The sequence below is a fragment of the Cucumis sativus genome, chromosome 2 (genome assembly GCF_000004075.3).
Source record: "Cucumis sativus cultivar 9930 chromosome 2, Cucumber_9930_V3, whole genome shotgun sequence".
In the NCBI taxonomy this organism is placed as follows: Eukaryota; Viridiplantae; Streptophyta; class Magnoliopsida; order Cucurbitales; family Cucurbitaceae; genus Cucumis; species Cucumis sativus.
The window spans coordinates 23,337,037-23,356,901 of NC_026656.2; the positions used below are offsets into that span (position 1 = coordinate 23,337,037).

Here is a 19,865-nt window from a genome sequence, read left to right on the forward strand (position 1 = left end):
TTAATTCTTAAACTTCAAACACTTTCAATACGTTTAAACATATATTTTAACAATTTTTAACTCTGCAAACAAATTTAATATACATTTACAACATATATTTATTTAACTTAAAACAAAAATAGTTTAGTGGAATGTAGAGCAGCAACGATGAAATAGGACAACGAGCGAAGGATGGTGAGCAACAGAGCAACCCAGCGACAATGGCGAATGGACGACAGACAACAGACGATGACGACAAAGGCGAACAGATCTCTCTCTCTCTCTCTCGATCTCTAACCTTTTCTTTCATTTTTAGTTATGTAAACAAAAAACTCATATTCATAGGAGATGTCTGAACGCACCTTGAAAACGTCGCTAGATCCCCACTTCTCTCGACACCATAAGTGAAATGTTAGGATTAGTGGGGATCAGTCGCGACATTTCACTTACGTCGTTAGGAATGATCCCCACTAATCCGTACGTTGTATCATGACATCAGAGAAAATTAAAATTATTATTTAAATGTTACTTCTTTTTCAACGTGGTCAACATCAACGTTCCAAATTCCCAACGTATGCATGTAAGACGTTGAGGAAAATGAAACATTTAAATAATAATTTCCCTTTTTCTAGACACCACAGACATCCACGTTGGACATAGCCACCTCATTCCCAACGTAGGTATGCATGGCATCGGAGAAAAGGAAAATTATTATTTAAATGTTACATTTGTCCGACGTTTACATGCATGACGTCGGACATGGTGTACGCAATCTTGATGTTGTATTCAAGACGTCAAAAAAGATGACGACTGCCAACACATACGTCATTGTATCGACGCAGGTTTTGTTTTCTGATGTTATCTATTCCCAACGCACAAAAACGCATCGAAATAGACCCCATTTTCTTATAGTGCCTCCTCAACCTGAAAAGAGAAAATGTAATTTGTCCATACTATCACAAAAAATTTGAATAGAAAAAAAAAAGGAAGAGAATCCATATTTAAAACATGAAGTCAAATTTGAATATGGAGACTTAGACCAAACACTAGTAAAAGTTAATTGCACATATATCTAAGAGATTTGATTCTCACACATTAAAAGAACTCTTTTTTGATTTACGGGTCAATTTTAACTTGAGTTCAAAGCATTTGGGTATGCTTACGGAAGAAAATGAAAAGAAAAAGAAAAGGCCAAAATGTTCATGCTAAAGTAAAATGTATAGCACTAAATGAAATAGTATGTAATGTAATTATTATGATGGTAAAATTTAGACACAAACAAAATAAAATCTAAACACAAAATCCCAATACCTTTTCTTTGGAGAAAAATGAATAATGAAAAGAGAGATCAAGAAAAGAAAATGTAGTAAAGAAAAAGTAATTGATTTGCTTTAATGTATCTTACAAAATAAGTTAACTTTACAGTTTTCGCCAAAAAAAGAAGAAAGAAAAGCTACCTAAAGTTAGCCTTTACAGTTAACATTTCATTGTTCCGGTTCACATCTCTTTCCTCTCCGGCCCCGTTAACTCAATCCTCTCTCTTCATCCATTTGTAATTTACTTACTTCCACCTCTTTTGGAACTTGTGTTTGTTTATCTTAGTGGTTTGAGTTTTTGAAGTTGAAGTTTAGAATAATATTTGTCTAAATTGATTTTTAAGTGCTCGAAAGTACTTCAAATTGATTTTTAGCACTTGATTCTTTAGCTTCAAGCCTTTGAAAGTGTTCTGTGAGTTTATGTATTTGACTTTTGATTAAGTTATTTTTTTTTCATGGAATTAGAGCTTAAATATTAGTAAAAATTAATTTAATCAAATTTACTAGATAAGTTGCCATTGATGGTACAAAACTTTTTGTTCAAATGCCCAATTCCTTTGTTGAGTAAAGAAAAAAAAGGTATGTGATAATCATAATGAATAACAATTAATTTAAGAGATAATAACTATATTGCAACATTTTTTAAAAAAATACAAAGAGCAAAATATATACTTCTATACATGATACTCTTATGGCCTAGTAGATAGCCTTCCTTTTGGAGATAGGGTACTCTAACAAACTTTTTAAAATATATTGTTATATATACTTCGAATTTAATGGTTATATTTACAACTTACATTAAAACAATGATATTAGTATGTGGAGGAGAGAAGAGAATATAATAACAATGAATGGAAGATCCAAAAATTTTGTTGCATAAAGGGTGTGGCTTGAAGTTGGGTCTAAAGAGTGTTTGAAAGATAATTTTATCAAAGCTATTTATTATTTCAATAGCATAAGGTTGAGAAGGTAAAGGAGACTGAAGCCGTAGGCCTATACTAAAAAATGTGTCGGTGATACCAATTTGGAGATTGGGAGTATGAGTAGTAGTCAAATATTTTAATGGACGAAGGTGGAAAAAACCATAAACATATATCAAGTTGTTATTCCAATCTCAAAATTGTAGCTACGGTTGTTACAAAAATTACTTAAGTATACATTATCACCTATATATTGTTATTCAAAAAACACACAACTCCACCTTCTAAGAATCACATGCACACAGATATTCAGTAACAGTTTTGGTGATTAAATAACACACCAAGACAATAATTACACTAATATTTCACAGATTTACTAACAAAAACGACTAAAGAGATGATCAGATCAAGAGAACTTTCAATTCATTAATGTAGATTCACCTTCTGGAATACATTCCAAAGCCGGCTTCCAGCTTCCAGTTTCATCTGCAGAAACCGTCGTCGCTCTGCCTTTCACCTTCAACTCCTCAATCAATTCCTCCAATGAACACGAATTATTCTCTCTACTCTTCAATATCTGTTTTAACTCTTTCTGAGATATCACCACTTTAATCCTCAACACTCCGGGTCCAGAGTCCCCGGAATTTCTCCCCTCTTCGTCTTTTTCTTCTTCTTGTAAATTAAACCTCACTACCTTCTTACCAGCCGCACCCCCGGTTCCGTTCTTTGGCTTGGCCATCGCGGATCCAGGAAGCGGTTGTTGCTGGACTTTCTTAGGTTCAATCAAGTGATGAGGAGGAAAATCATCATAAGAGTCGTCTTGAGCCATAACTTTGTTGCTTTTAAAGCAGATATTCCCCATTGGATTGTTGTTACTATTGAAGAAAATTGAAATGAATAAATGTTCAGTAGTGAAGATGTGAATTTATAGGGAGAGATGAGAGAGAAGAATAAAAGGCACATGAGAAAGCGCTTGTTGTGCCGCGTTAACTGACAGATAAACAAAAGCGTAAAACGCAACGTTCCTTATTTCTTGCACTCTACACCCTTTCCAAATAACAGAATTTGGACTGTTTAGCTTTGGATTTAGTTTTAAGTTTTTTCTTTAATTACTCCCCCATGTGTTACACCACCCTTATATTAATTTCCTTCCTCTTCTTTTTATTTCTTTATCACTATCACAATTTGAAACCACCTCTATAACAAATACACACACACACACACACATTTACTTCTTGCTTTTTTGTTGAATATTTAATTTTAAAAATAAATTAGTAGCATAATATGATTTGGTTGTGCAGTTTAATCAAATATATATATATTTTTTAGAAATGATCTATATAGAATTTATTATATATTTAATTTGAATGATTAGTTTCGTACATTTGCAAAACTGTTGTAATCAATATTATTGATCCATTTTAGGATAAATATTAGAGTTGCCAATTTTTACAATATTTTTTGCAAATTTAATATGAGTTCAAAATTAATCTTTACAATATTTAGGCAAAGGTTTTTTTTTTTTTTTTTGAATAAATATATTTATGAAAAACTTTAATTTTTAAATGTTTGACATGAATAATTAGAATCAAACCCAAATTAATAATTATAGATCAATCATTATGCATTTTGCTATATTTAGGGAAATTTAGTAAAATCTGTTTATGAATATACATCAGTATGGCGGCCCAATAAAGACGAAAAAATACAAGTCAGCAGTATGTTTGTTTTGTTGTAGAAAACGAAGAAATGTGTGGTTGGGTTACATTATTAAGGGTAATGCTTCTGAAAAATATAAATAATATATATCACAAACTCTCACAACACAGCCAATAAGAATAATGGTGTGAATGTCTAGCTTTCAATGAAATTATATATTCATTATTCTTCCAAATTCTTCCCAGAATGTACTTTCAAAACAATCTTGCCAAATATTAAACTTCTTTTTCTTTTTAAATAATATTCAAACCTAGGTATATATATATTTTGTGGAAGGTTGAGGGTTAGATTTTCTGCCTCATTTTTAATAAAGATAAAAACCTTGCTGAAAATCAAAATTAGTATAAAAAAAAAAGGTGAGAGGACTTGGATCATATATCATTTAATCTTTGCATATGTAATGCGAGTTCAACTTAATTCTTAATTATCTAGTAAATGTCTTCTATGTTTATGATCATTTATCAATATCTTTTAATAAAGACTCAAAACATCTTTCTTAAATATCTCTTCTAAAAAATAAGATATTCTTCATTTTTAGAAATATTTTATTGTAAGTTCTTCTTTTTTTGGCTCTTTAAAAAGAAAAGTTCTAGGAACGTAAAATTATTCTTCACAACGGTGTTCAACAATGTGTACGAAGGTAAATTATTGAAGATCATCAAAGGATTGATAAGAAATATGAATGGACGCTGAGATAATTATACTGCTGTCAATGAATTCAAGGGGAGTCTTAATTCGTCTTCAAGGATATTCAAGTTTATTGTCACGAGGAGCCTGGGTTTATACAGTTTATGATGATAACTTGTTAATGTAACTTTAGGAATTTTTTAATCTCAATAATATTTCTTATATGAACAAAAAAGCTTCCTAGAGGTAGGTCGTATTTGTCGAATTGGGTTACCAAAGTGCACTGTGTTATTTGTCTTCTGTGTACTCTAGTTATTGCTATAGTTAAATACTTGTGATATAATAAAGGGCATTTAACCCCACTGTCTCACCTGTTTTTCAATTTGTATCAGAGCGGGTTGGCAGAGGTTCATTGAGTTTTCAATGGCGTCAATCAGGAAAGGTGGATCACTAACTCACCTCTAGTTCTAGATGTGGATAAAATTTTGCATATTGAAAGGCTCGTATGAAATCCTTTCTTATTTCAATTAACAATGGATGTTCAAGTTATATGACTAGAAATAGAGTTTTTTCTCTCTAAATTTAAAAGAAGATTTTATTATGAGGATAACACCGTTGCAAATAAATTATGACTCAGACTGTGGAGAATGCAAAATTGGGGAAGAAATTTACTCAATGTGTTAGGTTGATAAAATGTGGAACTGAATGAGGTTTGGTGTTCTTTTATGAATTCATAAGGTGTTGCTAGTCCTGAAATTTTGAACTGGATGATGTTGTTGATTACTTAAATTTCCTATTGGAATTATATGCTCTTGAAGACTATTGTTGTTAAAAAAGATTCTCATTGTGTTTAGGGATCTTTTTAAATATTTTTTTTATCTTTAAAAAGATGTGTATATATTGTACTTCTTCAAGAAGGAAAAATATGTCGATCATATCACTTCATCATTTAATCCTTCTGAAAATGATGTTGAAAGTTGAGTTTTATGTTTTATTTGCAAAGGGGGAGAAAGCTCTTGTTGCTATCGAAAGTTGGCAATTTTTTTGCTAGGGTGATTTTTGAAGACATGCACACGCCTTCAAAAGAAACAAGCATATTCAAGATTATAAAGTGTTGCGCAAAAAAAGAAAACTAATCCTACTTTGTCAAAAGTGGGAGTTTGCTAGATTTTTTGACAAATATAAAATTAGTTTTATTTTTATGTAAAAAGAGGTAAATTATTTCTTTATGTTTAGGATCATTTATCAATATCTTTTAGTAAGGAGTCGAAAGATCTTCCTTAAATATCTCATTTAGAGAAGAAGATATTTTTCATATTTAAAAATATTTTATTGTAAGTTCTTCCTCTTTTTGGCTCTTTAACTTAGAACGTAAAATTATTCTTCACAATGGTGTTCAACAATTTATATTTTTGGTGAAGAATCTGTATGAAGGTAAGTCAGTTACCTTTTGCATTATGACATATTATTAAAGATCATCAAGGAATTTGACAGAGTATCAATTGATAAGAAATATGAATGGAGGTTGAGATAATTGTACTGCGCTCAATGAATTCAAGGGGAGTCTGAATTCGTTTTCAAGGAGATTCAACTTGAGAAGCCCAAGTTTATACGGTTAAGTTATGGTGATAACTTGTTAATATAACTTTAGAGTTATATGTTACAAATTTTTTAATCTCAATAATATTTCTTATTTGAGCAAAAAAAGCTTCCCAAACGTAGATTATATTTACCAAACTGAATTACCAAAATGTACTATGTTATTTGTCTTCGGTCTACTCTAGTTATTCCTAGAGTTAATAAAGGACATTTAACCTCACCTAGCTTCTTTTTCACTTTTGTTCTTATTCACCCACTAATATTAGTTAAAAGGAAACATTTACTTGTAACAAAAAAAAAAACATTTAATCCTCATAAATAGACCTACTTGATATTAAGTTTTGAAAATGTATTTTATTTTTTTTGTAGTACTCGAATTTTAAAAAGTTTATACTATATAAATGGAGTTTGTTTCTTCCATTTGTTTTTAGTGATTGTTGTAGGGTTATGTAAAGTAATTTTACATTAAAAAGATTAATGGGTTATAAATAAATTATTTTTCCTGTTGAAACAAATATTTACGTCTAAATATATTTTTGAATTTGATTTAAATATTGTTTTTTTTTTAAATATTTACGAACAAGGTTTAAATCATTTATAGTAGATTTCGCAATTAAATTGATTTTATTGGTTTTAAATTTTAAAAAATTATATTGGTTATATGGTTATATATCATATTATACAATGTCAATGTCGACGTACTTATTGAAATTTGGATAGATTTTATTTGTTTAAAATTTAATATTTATAAATTAAAAAATTACAGAAATATTACTCATGTTAAACGTGTAAATTGAAATTTTTGATAAATTTTATGGATTTTAAATTTGGTTATCTTTTACTTTTCATTTTTCAAATTTATCCTTACAAAATTTGAAATAAATTATTTATAGTAATCATTTAGTTATATCTAATAATTTCCAGATTTGATTTTTAGAAAAAAAAAATCACTTTAAATACATAAAGATATTTTTTTAATCACTTTATATCTAATAATTTTGAGATTTGAATTTAGATTAAATTCCCTATAAATTGACTAAATTATGAATTCTTTTAGGTTTGTTATTTTCTTTCTTCCTTCTATTTTTCTTTTTCATTATATATATATATATATATTTCCTTTCGTAGCTTCTTGAAACACGTTGAGTCTTCTTTGTTTATCTCATCTCTTTTATTCATTTGCTCTCTTTATTCTTTGATTTTTACAACAACATAACACTTTGTTGAAATTATCTCTAACTTCTCTTTTATATTTTGTTTTTTTTTTAATAGATAAACATTGATACTTTATCTAACTTTTTTCTTATAATTATGACTAATGTAGGCAGATACTTTTATTTCAATGTTTTATTATTATAAATCGTGAATTTTATTTCAACTTATATATTTTAGTTTATAAAGCAAGTTCTAACTAATAAATTTAGAAGGTCCTAAAAGTATTTTAAATTAGAAAAGAACAGGTTTAGAGTAATAAGTTATTCTTTTAATTTAAAATTTCATATAATTAAAATTGCATGGAGTTATTTGAGTGATTTTTAATTTTCTTTCTAATTCAAATAGATGTATTTTTATAAACATGAAAGTTAAAAACATAAATTTTTAGGGAGGATAAATTGTTTTTTTTTAAAAAAGTTCTTTTTTAAATTCAGAGATCAAAAGACATACAATTAAAAACTTAAGGAATTAAAGGATAGGTTTAATTTAAAATTTATCATGAAAACTAACCGTAAACATTTCCAGCCGCATGTCTATAAGATATAATTTACCATTTGATTCTTTTCAGTCGTTGTTTGATATTACTACCGTTTTCAGTGTATTATAATCTTAAAAAGTTATTTCCTTTAGTTAACAAATCTAAAGCTACTTTTTAGATTGGTATAAATTTGTTATGATCACATCTTTAAATGATAAAATAATTTTGAAAAAAATTACAAATTATTATAAAATTTTAGATTTTATCGGACAGTCATATTAATAGACTTATGTGGATTTTGACAAACACTGATTAAATACAAAATTTTGCTATATTTAAAAATGTCATTTTAATATATATTATGAAACAATTTTCAAACTTAATTTTTTTAAAAAGATTAATATTTTGTTTTTATATTTTTAATTTTAGTTCATTTTAGTTTTTATATTTTAAATGTTTTCAAAATGTAGTAAATTTGGGTTCATTAATTTTCATTTTTAAGAAATAAAAATCGTTCAAAATTAAAATGAATCAAAATTAAAAATATAGAATGAAAATGAACATTTTACAAGTAAAAAAACCTAAAATGAATTGATAGTTGAAAATGTAGAAACTAAAAGAAATATTTTAAAAGAATAGACCAAAACGAACAAATAAACTAAGGAAGCATAGAGTATATCTAAAAAGTCATTTGATAATGTTTTCATTTGTAGTTTTCATTTCTTGTTTCTTATTTTTAAAAAAGTAAACATAAATATTTTTTATAACTATATCCATTTTTGGAAATAGAAACGTGTTTCACAACTTATTGCTTATTGTTTATCAGATTTTCTCACCTTTTTTTGTTTCTTTTCTATTCTTTTTCTTCCGTGATGGGGTTTCATCTTTGACCATCACCTCTAGTCGCCAACATTTGCCCAATGTAGCCAACATCGTCGTCGTTCATTATCATCTGCCACCTTTAACCATGTTGTCAGAAAACTCTAACAACCATTATAATCAATAACCAACTCCAACCGTAAAACTATATTAGTTTTGAGAAAATCAGAATATTCTTACTTCATTTACTCTATCTATATATAAAAATAATTTTAGAATACACAAAATAGATTTCGTCTTAATTAGGATTAGAGAGTTTATATGATACATCTATCTAAATCTTAACGTCAAAATCGTAAATAATATAAATATGTCCCACATATATAATTTATATTGTGCATCTCGTCAACAACACTCATGATCGACAAAAAGTACAAGATCACGTATTAAAGACATTCTACCCTTTTAAAATATGAGTATGAGATTATTAAGTGTACACGTTTAAACTTTAAAGGCAATAGCGGTGGGGGCGTTCGTCAGACAGCTGCTTTGCAGGTCGCCGGCGGGAACTCGTTTTGGATTTCTAAATAAGTGAGAGAGAATGACATATTTTGTCAATTAATAATTCAAACTCCTTTATCCTAATAATGAAGCTGTCACGTAAATGTGAACACACATCAATTGTCTACACTTAAAAGTCTTCTTATTATTAAGCCGTCGCCGGTTAACGAACACATTTCCTTTATCTCATTAATTTTTTATTCCAACTAAAATACAAATATTTTTCTTTTCTCATTTTTTATAATTTAAAAGACAGGGAGCTAATATCGATTATGTAATTACAAAATATATATCAGATGGAAAATATATATGGGAGAAGACTTTTTGAATTTTTTGTTTTTTTTTTAATAGCTTTTAAATAATTAAAATTTGGTATTCATTTTGTTGGAAATTAAAACTGGTTGGCGTTTGATCAATTTAGTCATGAATTATTTTACTTATTCATATATAATGTTGTTTGATACCCAACGTTAATGCTAGCGATCACTTTCTTCAATCAATTTAAACTATATTATATATCATAGTTTACAGTAACATCATCAATATATATAGAGTAATTATACATTTGTTTTTTTTATCTAAAAACAAGTCAAACAAACCATTTTCATGTTTACCCTAGTATATTGCACGTTTTTTTTATTCTATCTTTAAATATAACAAAATAAATAATATTTTAAAAAATATAGTAAAATAAATTAAAATATTTACAAACTATATCAAAAAAAATTTTAGTAAATCAAAATATTTACAAAACATAACGTAATATTACAATCTATCTATGTTGATTCGCAACAGACTAAAATAGATTACTATTTATGTCTATCTATTCTAGTGTATTATATCAATATAATAGATTATGATATTTTGCTATATTTGTATATATTTTTAAAAGTTTTGTCATTTAAAATATATATGTTTAAAAAATTGTATCAGATGACAAAAAAAAATTAGAAAAAAAAAAAACTCATAACACATCTTTTTTTGCATATTGCGAATATGACAAATATGATAAGTAATTAATGATATCAGACAGTTATCAAGAGACTATGAGATGATTATTAGAGAGTTATCCACTTTTAAATTTGTTATTTTTATAATTTAAGAAAATATAGTGATATGAAATCTATTATTATAAATCTTCTGGCTATTTTTGCAAATGCTTATACGTATTTCATATAAATTTGGATTATAGTTATATGGTATATTTTTCTAACAACACGAGGGATTAAACTCCCAATTTCTAAAGTCATATCAACGGTTGGTGAGCCAAATTTAATTTGACATTTGTTTTTTAATTTATACGATTTAGAAATACAATAACATAATGTATATAAATAACTATATGATCGAAACCTTTTTTTTAGTGTTATATAACTCAAATGTACAAGCTATATTTTTTAGATAAATAAAATGTATTTCTTTTGACCTATATGAAAGGATTAAAAAATATGTTAATGTAGTAGTCGCTATGAAAAATATGTTAATGAGATGCTGGTGGAGTGTAATTCCTCGGTTTAAGAATTTGAATGTGGCAATACATTGTTAGATACCATAGGTAACTCGCGTGATCCTGGTGAGAGCGAATCCCAGGTCAGCGAGGGGAGTTTTCCAAGTCTCGGTATGAGCTTACGATTATGATTGTTGTACTAGTTGGTAACTTGCTATGTGGTTATTGAATGGTGGTGGCCTTGCGATGTGCACTAATTGTTCGTTGTGACAAATTTTATGTATTGTGACTTATTGTTTATTATTTTGTGAATTCCTTATGATTTTTCAAAAGATTTTTCTTAAACCCGTCGCTCACTAAGTCCATTTGACTTAAGTTTTAAGTGTTTTCCCTCCCCAAGTTGTTAGGTGTGCTAAGGTCGTGTAGCCAAGTTAAGGAGGAAAGACAGAGTATTTCTATCGTCTTACATGACATGCTAGCCATGACGTCTCATCATGCGTTGAATGACCTAGTTAGTAAGGTTGTCGCTCCTTAACGCCAAAACCTCAACTATGTAGGGACGAGAGGTGTAAGCATTTTGAGAAGCTGTGGTAGAGAAAGAAAGCCGTGAAGATTGTCTTCCAGCCCGAGGTTGTGGAATGAATAGGGTAAGGAAGAGAAAGAGAAGCCTCACACCTCTAAGCACTTGCCTCAGAGGAGCACTTGATCAAAAGACAAGAAGGAAAATGAGTAGTAAACAAAGCGGGGGACAAGTTTAGTGTCAAGAGAGTTATGCCTAGTCCTATCCATCGCGGCGCATGAAGCTGCACCTTAGTGACAAAGAGAGAATAAGGTGCATTGCTACATGTTGAGGCGAGCAAACCAGATGCCAAAATAAAAAAGTTGTGTTGAATGAAGGAAGGTCTAAAGATTTAATCTAAAGTTCTGTTGTACTTATTGTAAAGTGTTAAGTTAACGCCGGATTGTTAATCTTGATATATATATAAGCTGTGACTAGAAAGAATTTATTCTACCCATTGCAGATGATAATAGAGATTTTGAGTTATGTCTATAATTTGTTTACTCCCTACAATGAGAAGGTTTTTGCCTTAAAATCAAGTTATCCATAGTTGATTATCATTATTGATTTGTAGTTGAGTAAATTCCTATTAGATTCACACAAAGGGAATAATTGATCCTAGAGGTATGGTGTTTAAAGTTCAAATTTATTTTTCTTTATGAGAAATTGGGTGTAAATTTGTTGTGATAATTTTTGTTTTATAAAAAAAGAAAAAGATTTGTTTGGCTTCACCGACATTCTGAATATACGAATGAAATTTGGAGGTTTTATTTTACATATAGTCGGCAGAAGAGCCGTGAGGTGTTTCCGTGTAGTTTGATTCAACATAATATGATTTTCTTCGTCATCTACTCTAACTCTATATATCTCAATATCACATGTATTACTAAACAATTCTATATTATTCTAATACTTTTATGACATATAATTACTATACTCTATAATTAATAAATGTTGTATTTGGTCCAATTATTGATTATGCTTTGATAGTTCCAGCTTATATGCTTACAATGTAGCCACGTCTTCTACTTGGATTTGACCAATCTCATGACCCCATTTGAATATAAATATGCTTTTAGTATCATACTTTCTTAAACGTTTATAAAAAAGAAAAAACAAAATTGATAAGGAATTAAATAAGGGTCTATGACAGCAAGAGCTACCAGTAAAACAAACATTCAATGGTTACTTTCAAGTTAAGATTTCAATTTTGCGGGAAAGAGTTTTAATCTTTCAAAGTTATAAAAAATATATGTATATGTATATAATGAATTTGAAAATCTAGAGGTGAAGAGTTTCTAGACGAACCCATGTAAAAGGTTGTGTTGGTTTTCTTTTATAGTAACATTTTATTTATTATAAAGAAAAATTGCAATAGATGAATCTAAGAATAAAGTTTTAAAAGTTTGTCACACATTTGTAGTAATTTTACGGATATGAAACTTTTGAGTGTATGAAATGAATTGAGTATATTAAGGGTATCAAGTCCATTGAGTTGTTTTATCAGTAGTGTATTAAATGTATCAAATGTATCAAGTATATATCAAGTATATTAGGGGTATTCATACATTTTTTACATTTCATGTACTTGACTTGTATTTTGTCGACAAGTTTGGGCTACAAATCTAATTTTTAAAGCTTATTATTTAATAAAAATAAATAAAAAAAAACCCCTAGTATAAATAGTGTTGTTATTGTACTTTTACTTCTTGGCGTTAAAAATAATTATTAATCTTGAAATTTGATTAAAACAACAATTTTGTTCCTAAACTCTCTATTACTCGTCGATCTTTATAATTTAGAAATGATAACACGGTATCCCAATTTCCTTGATTTTTAGTCCTATTTATAGTGGCATTCTTATCTAAAAGTCGCTTTCACGCTTTACACGCGCTTCCTCGCCATTTTACTCGTCATGCAGTCAATCAACACTTGACACGTTGGTTTGAACATCAGTTGACGATTTGACTTTCCATTGAAACGGGCAACTTATCTCTTTGGGAATCTAAATATCTTTAAATCGACAAAAGTAATTAAGAAATTAGTTTTCTTATTAAGACTTAAAGGCTAAGCATGCTTTCTAATTATAGATCAGAGAAAGAAAAACTTACTTGTTTGCCATCTTTGAATCTACAAAATAAATCTCCAAATTGGGACATCACCCGTCCAAGACCTTCCTATCCTTTGGAATGTGATTGGTTCGTGGAAACTAATCGGGGTAGAAAAAAGTTTAGAGATTTTTGAGAGAAACTATTTGGCAGAACAACAAAATTATTAGTTGAAGAAAAACTAAAAAGATACATGTAGATTACGTGATCTTTGCTCTCTAAAAAAAATGGAGAGGATCTTTGTATTTTTATGTTCTCCTTGTTCTTATAAAATATTTTTCCTTAACAAAACAAAAAATCACAAAGCCTCACAAATTCTCTGTTGATTTTTATCTTGAGGATAACAAAGAAAACTTTGTGTTGTTCTTTGAAAGGATTCAAGAATTCTTGGGAGATTTTACAAAAGTTAGTTTTATTTCTTCTTTACCTTCATATAAGCATGTTTGAATGTTTTCTCTAAATTTTATATGTTTCTAGTTGAATTTCTTTTGCATGACGTTCACACGCTTCCGCTATGGGAATTTCATTTCTTCATGTTTAACTTTAGAACAATATGTATGCTTGCACAAATTTAGCTTCATAGACATGTTGATATCATAAAAGTGTAAATGAATTAATTTCTCATATTGTTTAAAAGAATAAAATACAATGTAATTTCGGTAGCAACATATGCTATACATTCTGTCAAATACTATAGAATTAATATGGAAATAATAGTACTTGTCCTCTAGTATGTACAATACACTATATAACTCTATAAAATAAATCCACTTATCATATAATATTTAACCAATAATTCAAATTTATTAAATTTGAGAAAAACAAATAACATATTTTGATTGATAGCAATATAAAGAAGGTAAGATCAACCCTGAGATTCTTCCCAAATTATAAAAAACTTTTTGAAAGATTTATCTTGATCTCTCTTGGCCGAGTGCATCATCGAGAGAGTGCGTTTTCATTAAAAAATTGAAATTGAGGTTAACTCTTCTCGGGCCAAATTTGTCATGAGAGTCCTTGTTGGGATTTATGTGTTCTAAAGTCTTCTTTGATCCGAGATCATACAATAACCTTGAATTTTTTCAATTAATGCACAAATTAATATTGCATAATCAATGATCCTCAGCCAAAGTTGCCTCTAGATAACCCCAAGATCATACTAAATAAGCATTATGTCAATGATATTGTTAATTTTTTCAATTATGTCAATGATCTCGGGCCATTGTTGCTCTAAGATGACCCCAAGATCATACCAGATAAGCATTATGTCAATGATATTGTCAATTTTTTCAATTATGTCAATTTTTCCAATTATGTCAATTTTTCCAATTATGTCAATGATTCTAGGCTAATATTGCCCCGAGATGGCCAAAGATCATACCACATAAGCATTATGTGAATGATATTGTCAATGTCTCCAATTACGTCAATGATTCCAGGTCAATATTGCTTCAAGATGACCCTGAGATCCAACTACATAAGCATTATGATGTTAATGATATTGTCAATTTTCCTAATTATGTCAATGATCCCGGACCAATGTTGCCTCGAGATGGCCCGAGATCCAACTACATAAGTATTATTATGATGTCAATGATATTGTCAACTTCCCCAATTATGTCAATGATCTTGGACCAATGTTGCTCCGAGATCCAACTACATAAGCATTATGTCAATGGTATTGTTAACTTCCCCAATTATGTGAATGATCTCATATCAATATTGTCTCAAGATGGTCTTGAGATCCAACTATATAAGCATTATTTGAATGATATTGCATATTTTTATTAATAATGTTACAAAATTGCAATTAGAATTCGTAGACTTTTCTACCAAAAGAGATGTTTACAAGTTAATGACTTGGATCAAATATCACTATTTAATGACTCTGATTAAGTGTCACTATTTAATTACTGTTTTTAATAATAGTTAAATGATGATGCAATGAAAGTGTCATAGCATGGGAAAGTTTGTAATTTTCCACCAATTTTCGCTAAAACTGCGCTGTTGTGAAAAGTGTTTTAATGACTTATTTTTCTTTCATTAATTTTTTTTGCTACTATTGATTAGTAATAGAAAGCCATTTTTGTTGTAGTATGATACAAATCAACAAATATAATAACAAATTACATTAATCAAATTACATTAACATTAACAATTTTCATTATTAGTGAGCAGTTGGGAAACTAAAACTAGGTTGGAAGTGTCACTATGATTAAGGAAATAAGATAATGAGAAAATTGATGAAGAGGGTGATCGGGTCCCAACCGTTTTTGTTATTGTGGAAGATTATCCATGGCTGAAAGTTAATGTTCTTATTCTTCAAGAATAACGAAGGCGAGAGCTTCTTCTTATACCACAATAAAACTCACATTCATAAAATGGGATGTACCAATATCCAATTCACTTACACTTACCCTTTCCTCCATAACTAACATACCATGAATTATGGAATGAATTCGTGTTCATTTCCCGCCACAATTCAGTAATTTTGGTTGCATTCCGATTTCATCTTCATTTGAATTTAACATTTCGGATTCAATTTCCCATCACTACTCATCACGCATTATATAAATTCAAGCCCTTCTCTCCTTTCCCCCTTCATTTCATCACTCTCCCTTTTCCTTCTCTGCGCCTCTCTCCTAATTCTACGGAACCACCATGAGAGCTCTCAGGAACGCCGTCGTCACTCACAAGAAACCCAACCCACAGTAATCTTCTCCTTCTTCACGATGATTTTCAGCGTCTTCTTTTTGCTTTTCATCTTCAATAAGTTATTACATTCTTTTGTTTCCATTTTTTTTATGTAAGTTTTTGCATCCTGTATGGTTCGTTTCCTTTCTTCAACTTTGATTCTATGCAATTTTCATCTCTCTATTTTTTCTCTTCTTATGCTTTCATTTTTCTTTCTAATTTATTTTTATTTTCTTTTGTAATGTTTCGCCTCTTTGTTTGTTCCTAACCGAGTTGAATTTTACAGCCTGCGTTGTGTACTTCTTGTATGTTTTTAATAGTTTTGCTTTCCTATTACGCAAGGTTTCTTCATTTCTCTGCATACCTGAACTACTCTAATGATATTATTCATTTACTCTGTATTTTAACTCTTTTAGTTTTCCTACGTTTTTGGCTATAATACTAAATTGAATATACTCCTAAAGCTTTTATCATTGATCCGCTTTTTGAAGGAAGCTGAAGCAGAGAAAAGCTGAAATGAAATCCACGAAAAGCAAGAAGAAAGATCAAAATGCTCCAAAACGTCCAGCTACGACATTCTTCGTTTTCATGTAAGTACAGTTTATAATTGAGGCTGCTTCCGTTTTGAAAGTCGTTCATACATTCTAGTTTTCATTAGATTTTTCCATTCTGATTTCGAGTTCTTGCTTGGGAAATGATAGGGAGGAATTTAGAAAGACGTACAAGGAGCAATTTCCTGATGCAAAAGCTGGTCCAGTGGTAAGATCTTATACTGTTGTTTTGATCAGCATTACTTTCTTATTATTCCTCCATATTTATGTTTTTAGATATGGCTGAGTGGAGGATCGGAGGACTTCTTGAGTTAGCTAGATTTTGTTATTTGCGTTTAACTGTGTTTTGTTAATTTGCAGGTCGGCAAAGTTGGTGGTGAGAAATGGAAGTCCATGTCTGATGCTGTAAGACTCTCTTATTTTCGTACTATTTTCATAGAACACTAATTGGAGACTATCAACAATAAATGACTAAGGAATAAGATCGGAGGTTATCAGTTCTTCCACTTTAATTGAAGATCGTTTCACGTTTTGTTCTCAGTATTCAATTCGAGACTAATTGATGATACAAATCTGTGGTAATCGTGTCTCTTCCTCAGGAAAAAGCTCCGTATGCTGAAAAAGCTTTGAAAAGAAAGGCAGAGTATGAAATAGCTCTTGAAGCATACAAGAACAACCTCGTAATTAAATTGTTCCCACTCTATCTCTACTTTCACTCTTTCTCCTTCACTTCGTCAGAAGATGATCACCACGGTTTTATTGATCATCGAATCTCTCTTCTCTCTAACATCTCATGGTTCACAGAATTGCCCTCAGAATCACAGAATGCCAACAGAATCACAGAAATCAACCTCTGAGGTCAATGATGACACAGAGCAGGAAGCTAGCTCTAGCTCTTAGGTATTGTTTTCCCATCCAAAACATGCAGCACAAATTCATATGCATTATCTTCTCCCATTGTTTCTTTTAGTTAAATTATAGATGTTTGATTTTATCCCTACGGCTAGAAGCTGATATTTGTTTTTGTATATGGTCTGCCAAGATTTTTGCAGGACTTGAGTGTCCATTACAGGTAACAGATCAATCTCCATATCTTTTTCAATAAAAGTTTCATGGTTATGAGGACGAAAGATAGCAAGTAAAGGGGGTGGAATGGAAGGCAAGAATTTGAATAACTCTAAACAATTTTAGGACAAAATATTTCTTTCGATCATATGTATATATATTCTGCGTACAGCTCTGGTGGTTGGTGAACTCAACTCTCTTGAAATTATTAGGGTTGCATATTTTGAATTTTCCGTTTTAAATTTCGTATGGATAAAGGGGAAAAAGATCTTAGTTTCAAAATTCTGTTGGTGTGTTATGGTGTTGTCTTCTAATGCAAGTCTTTTGTCTTAAGAGCAAATTTCCTTTTTAACTGCAATTCGACCAAAAGTTTTAAAGATTAGTTGCAAATTTAGCGATTAGATTCATAATAATTAAATATATAGAAACATTTTAAAAAATTTACAAATATAGCAAAATTTGTTAAACTCTATCAATGATAGAAGTCTTATCACTAATAGACTATGCTGTAAATATTGGTCTATCAGCGATACAAGTCTAGCTACCACGGTTTATATTTGCAATTTTTTTAAAAATGTTGCTATATTTTTAATTATTATTTCTCAAATGGTCATCCATTACAATTACCTATTTTTTTTTAAGGAAAATTGGAATGGAAGACTATTTTAGCAATAATAATTACAGATATATCAACATTTTAAAAAAATTGCAAATATAGCAAAACTATCACTGATAGACTTGTATCGCTGATTGACTTCATATGGTATAGCATTGATAGACCAATATTTGCAACATGGTCTATCAGTGATAGACTTATATCATTCCTAGAATTTGACAAATTTTACTATATTTGTAAATTTTTTAAGATTGTGCTATATACTTAATTAATTTGAATTTAATTATTAAATTTGCAACCGTCCATTTTTTAATTATATTCCAAGAAGGGAGGCCCAGTCCATATAGGAAGCCCATTTAGCAGACCTTACACCAAGGGGAAGGGGAATTAGATGAAATGACAAAATTGGAGAAGTTAGTTGAAATTAGGATAATTATAATTGATGATCATTTTAGGATATAACAACATTTAGAAAAAATTACAAATATAGCAAAATTATCGTTGATAGACTTGTGTAGATTTGTATGGTCTATCAATGATTGAGCAATATTTACAACATAGTCTATCGATGAATAGACTTCTATCATGGATAGAATTTAACAAATTTTTCTATATTTGCAATTTTTTTTGAAATGTTGTTATATACTTAATTATTTTGTATCTAATGGCTAAATTTGCAACTATCCCTTGAAATTATAGCAAAAGAACGGAATTAACAAGTTTTCTAACAAGCAAATTCCCGCTGTATGTTAGGATTTCCACCTACTCTATTTTTCTTTATGTATTTTTGGATCTTAACCCAATCTTAGATTTATTTGTTGTAAAATAGTAACCAAATATTTCTTATATCCAATTTCTAATCATAATATCTCCAATTAGTTATATAACTTTTCTATCTAATAAATGTTTATATATTTGTTTAATGAAATTATATCCTAATAGAACATTCATATTTAATAAATGTTTATATAGTTATTTTATAAAATTTCAAAAATATATATTTAACCAAGCCATGATATCCATTTTTCTTAAGATTTGGAAAAAATATACATTTAATAAAGTTTGTGAAATATCTTATTTCTAAGATTAATAAACCTCTTTTACTTTTTAGTTAGTGGATAGGATCAACCACAAAAACAAATGTTTAAAGATAACATTTTTTTGCTAAATTCATTAAATGTATATTTGAATAGAATTTAATAGTTTTACTATAACAAAATTGTATTATATGTGATTAAAGGTGCTGTATTTTTTTCCCCAACTAATTCAATGTTTGAATGAGAATGTGGCAGATAAAAAATATGTAAACAAATATAAATAAATAGCAAAAGCCAAGCGTAAGTAAAAATACACAATTGCTGTTTTGAAATATCACAATGCTTGGGTCGTGATAGTAATTTATCCAATAGATTTTTAGAAATATCAAAATATTTCGTTAATAAACTTTATAAAACATTAAATAAAATAATTGGTTGAATTTTTTTAATCCATCTAAATGTTTTGTAAATCTTCATATTTCTTAAATAAAATTTAAATTGTTGGCAAAGTTTTTATTTTTTTCATTTTTATAATTGAAGAATTTGTTTTCCTTT

At 29.1% G+C, this 19,865-nt stretch overlaps 1 protein-coding gene across 2 annotated transcripts; it reads left to right on the plus strand.

Annotated features, from left to right (window-relative positions):
• The first annotated feature begins 15,673 nt into the window (after positions 1-15,673).
• On the plus strand, positions 15,674-17,990 carry LOC101215958 (high mobility group B protein 3-like). 2 transcript variants are annotated; one of them, XM_031881348.1, is made up of 7 exons: positions 15,677-16,058; positions 16,533-16,631; positions 16,743-16,800; positions 16,953-16,997; positions 17,192-17,272; positions 17,397-17,492; positions 17,635-17,990. In XM_031881348.1, exons 1-6 carry the CDS (start codon positions 16,009-16,011, stop codon positions 17,490-17,492), a joined length of 429 nt encoding a protein of 142 aa, XP_031737208.1. In that variant the 5' UTR covers positions 15,677-16,008; the 3' UTR covers positions 17,635-17,990. The 2 variants fall into 2 exon arrangements, with proteins under 2 accessions (XP_011650215.2, XP_031737208.1); XM_011651913.2 differs by having other exon boundaries at positions 15,674-16,058; positions 17,192-17,492.
• The last annotated feature ends 1,875 nt before the right edge of the window (positions 17,991-19,865 follow it).

Excerpts from the sequence above, each read along its gene's own strand:
- LOC101215958 (XM_011651913.2), top strand. The coding sequence starts at position 16,009 with ATGAGAGCTCTCAGGAACGCCGTCGTCACTCACAAGAAACCCAACCCA. Across the intron at positions 16,632-16,742 it reads ACGACATTCTTCGTTTTCAT|GGAGGAATTTAGAAAGACGT; the intron begins GTAAGTACAGTT and ends GGGAAATGATAG. Across the intron at positions 16,998-17,191 it reads GGAAGTCCATGTCTGATGCT|GAAAAAGCTCCGTATGCTGA; the intron begins GTAAGACTCTCT and ends TCTCTTCCTCAG.